Below are 2,217 nucleotides of genomic sequence, written 5' to 3' on the forward strand. Positions count from 1 at the left end.
TCCAACATGATAATGCAAGACCGCACGTTTCTTTGGGAACCAGACAAAAATTGCTGCAGCTTGGTTGGGATGTGTTACCCCCACCCTACATATTCACCAGATATTGCTCCTTCGGATTTCCACTTATTCAGGTCTCTGTAGAATAGTCTTAATGGTAAAAATTTAAATTCCTTGGATGACATAAAAAGATACCTTGATGAATTCTTTGCCATGAAACCACTTCAATTCTGAGAAGAAGGTATTTTCAAGTTAAAGGAAAGATGGAGACACTTTGTGCAACAAAATGGTTCATATTTGGTTGATTAAAATGTAATGGCAAGTATTTATTGACCTTTTTCTTGCCTTTACAAATTGGCATGGACTTTCCGGATAACCCAATATATAAACTGTCAAGATGGTCACAGCTGAAATACTTTTGATTGTAAGTCTGATCAATAAGAGCTAACCTGAAAATAAACAACAAAATGTGAATTACTTGTACTCAGTTACTTGTAAACAGTCCTGAGACATATTGCATGCAGTTGAATTTACATCAAGTCAACCTTGCAGATATTCTCCAAACTATATTCACTATGAGAGTTAAACTTGGCAATGCAAGCCAATGAAATACTAACCAATTTTACAGTATTTCTACTATTTACAACACTGATTTTGTCCACCCTGGGTATTTGTGGACAGCAAAGTTCACTTGACTATTGATTATTGACTATTAAGTATTTTGGGTGTGGCCAATGCATAACCATATCTAGCATTTCAATAACCTGTCAACTAGCTGTAATTCAGTAACTGAAACACATGAACTTTCTGGATTAATGCCCAACATCATCATCATCATTTAACGTCTGATTTCCATGCTGGCATGGGTTGGACGGTTTGACAGGAGCTGGCCAGCTGAAGAGCTACCTGGGCTCCATGTCTATTTTGGCATGGTTTCTATGGCTGGATGCCCTTCCTAACACCAACCATTCTACAGAGTGTACTGGGTGCTTCTACACAGCACTGATACAGGTGTGTTTACATGGCACCAGAAGCCACAAGCCCACAAGATTAGGAATGATCAGCTGGAGAGGGATGCAGGCGACATGCCTGTATGCAAGAACAACCATAATTTTACTTAGTTTGAAGTGCCTTCTCAAGCACAGCAAACTGCCAGGAGTCTTGGTCCTCTGTCATCCCCTCTGTGAAGCCCAGCATCTGAAGATCCTTTCTCACTACTTCATTCTATGTCTTCCTGGAGCTACCCCTTCCACATGCTCCCTCCATAAGTAGACATCAATTTTTTTCTAAAAATGATTTCTCAAGTAAAGCTAGTCACAGCAACATTTTAAAGATTTGTAGATTATGAAATTTCACATTTCAATGACAGCATGAAGTGACAAGAGTAAAAAAATCTATCATAATTTTAAAAACCAATTATTTCAAAAAATGTTTAAATACCTTGATTATCTTTTTGAGATGCTTGGTTTTCAGTTTTGTCTAAACCTTCTTTGGTTGCTGCTGGAGAAGTAACTTCAGCAGGAGCAGATGTCCCCGTTGTATTTAAAGAAGATCCCATTGAGTCAAGCAACATAACTAATAAAAATAAGAAGAAAAAAAAAATTATGAGAATTCAATATCTTCTTTTTTTCTTTTACCTGTTCCAGTCATTAGACTGTGGCCATTGTGGGGCACCATCTTGGAGGATTTTTAGTCAAATGAATCGACCCCGGTGCTTATTTTTTGTTAAGCCTGGTACTTATTCTATCAGTCTCTTTTTGCCAGACCACTAAGTTATGGAGTTGTAAACACAAGACTAGCTGTCAAGTGGTGAGGGGACAACAAACGCAAAGACACAAACATATATTAATAGGCACATGAGTGGCTATGTGGTAAGAAGCTTGCGTCCCAACCACATGGTTCCAGGTTCAGTCCCACTGCGTGGCACCTTGGGCAAGTGTCTTCTGCTATAGCTTCAGGACAGCCAAAACTTTGTGAGTGGATTTGGTAGACAAAAACTGAAAGAAGTGTATGTGTGTGTGTGTCCCTCTCCATTGCTTGACAACTGATGTCGGTGTGTTTACGTCCCCGTAACTTAGCAGTTCAGCAGAAGTGACCGACAGAATAAGTACTAGGCTTACAAAGAATAAGTCCTGGGGACAATTTGTTCGACTAAAGGCAGTGCTCCAGCATGGCCACAATCAAGTGACTTAAACAACTAAAAGAATATATATATATATA

General features: G+C 38.9%; 1 protein-coding gene across 1 annotated transcript in view; it reads right to left on the reverse strand.

Annotated features, from left to right (window-relative positions):
- LOC106871085 (centrosomal protein of 162 kDa) overlaps positions 1-2,217 on the reverse strand; it is a 69,932-nt gene that overhangs the window by 58,797 nt on the left and 8,918 nt on the right. The window contains exon 6 of the mRNA XM_014917370.2: positions 1,438-1,572. Coding sequence (XP_014772856.1) covers positions 1,438-1,572 — 135 coding nt within the window. The remainder of the gene's footprint in view (positions 1-1,437; positions 1,573-2,217) is intronic.

Source organism: Octopus bimaculoides, chromosome 1, assembly GCF_001194135.2.
Source record: "Octopus bimaculoides isolate UCB-OBI-ISO-001 chromosome 1, ASM119413v2, whole genome shotgun sequence".
NCBI classification, from domain to species: domain Eukaryota; kingdom Metazoa; phylum Mollusca; class Cephalopoda; order Octopoda; family Octopodidae; genus Octopus; species Octopus bimaculoides.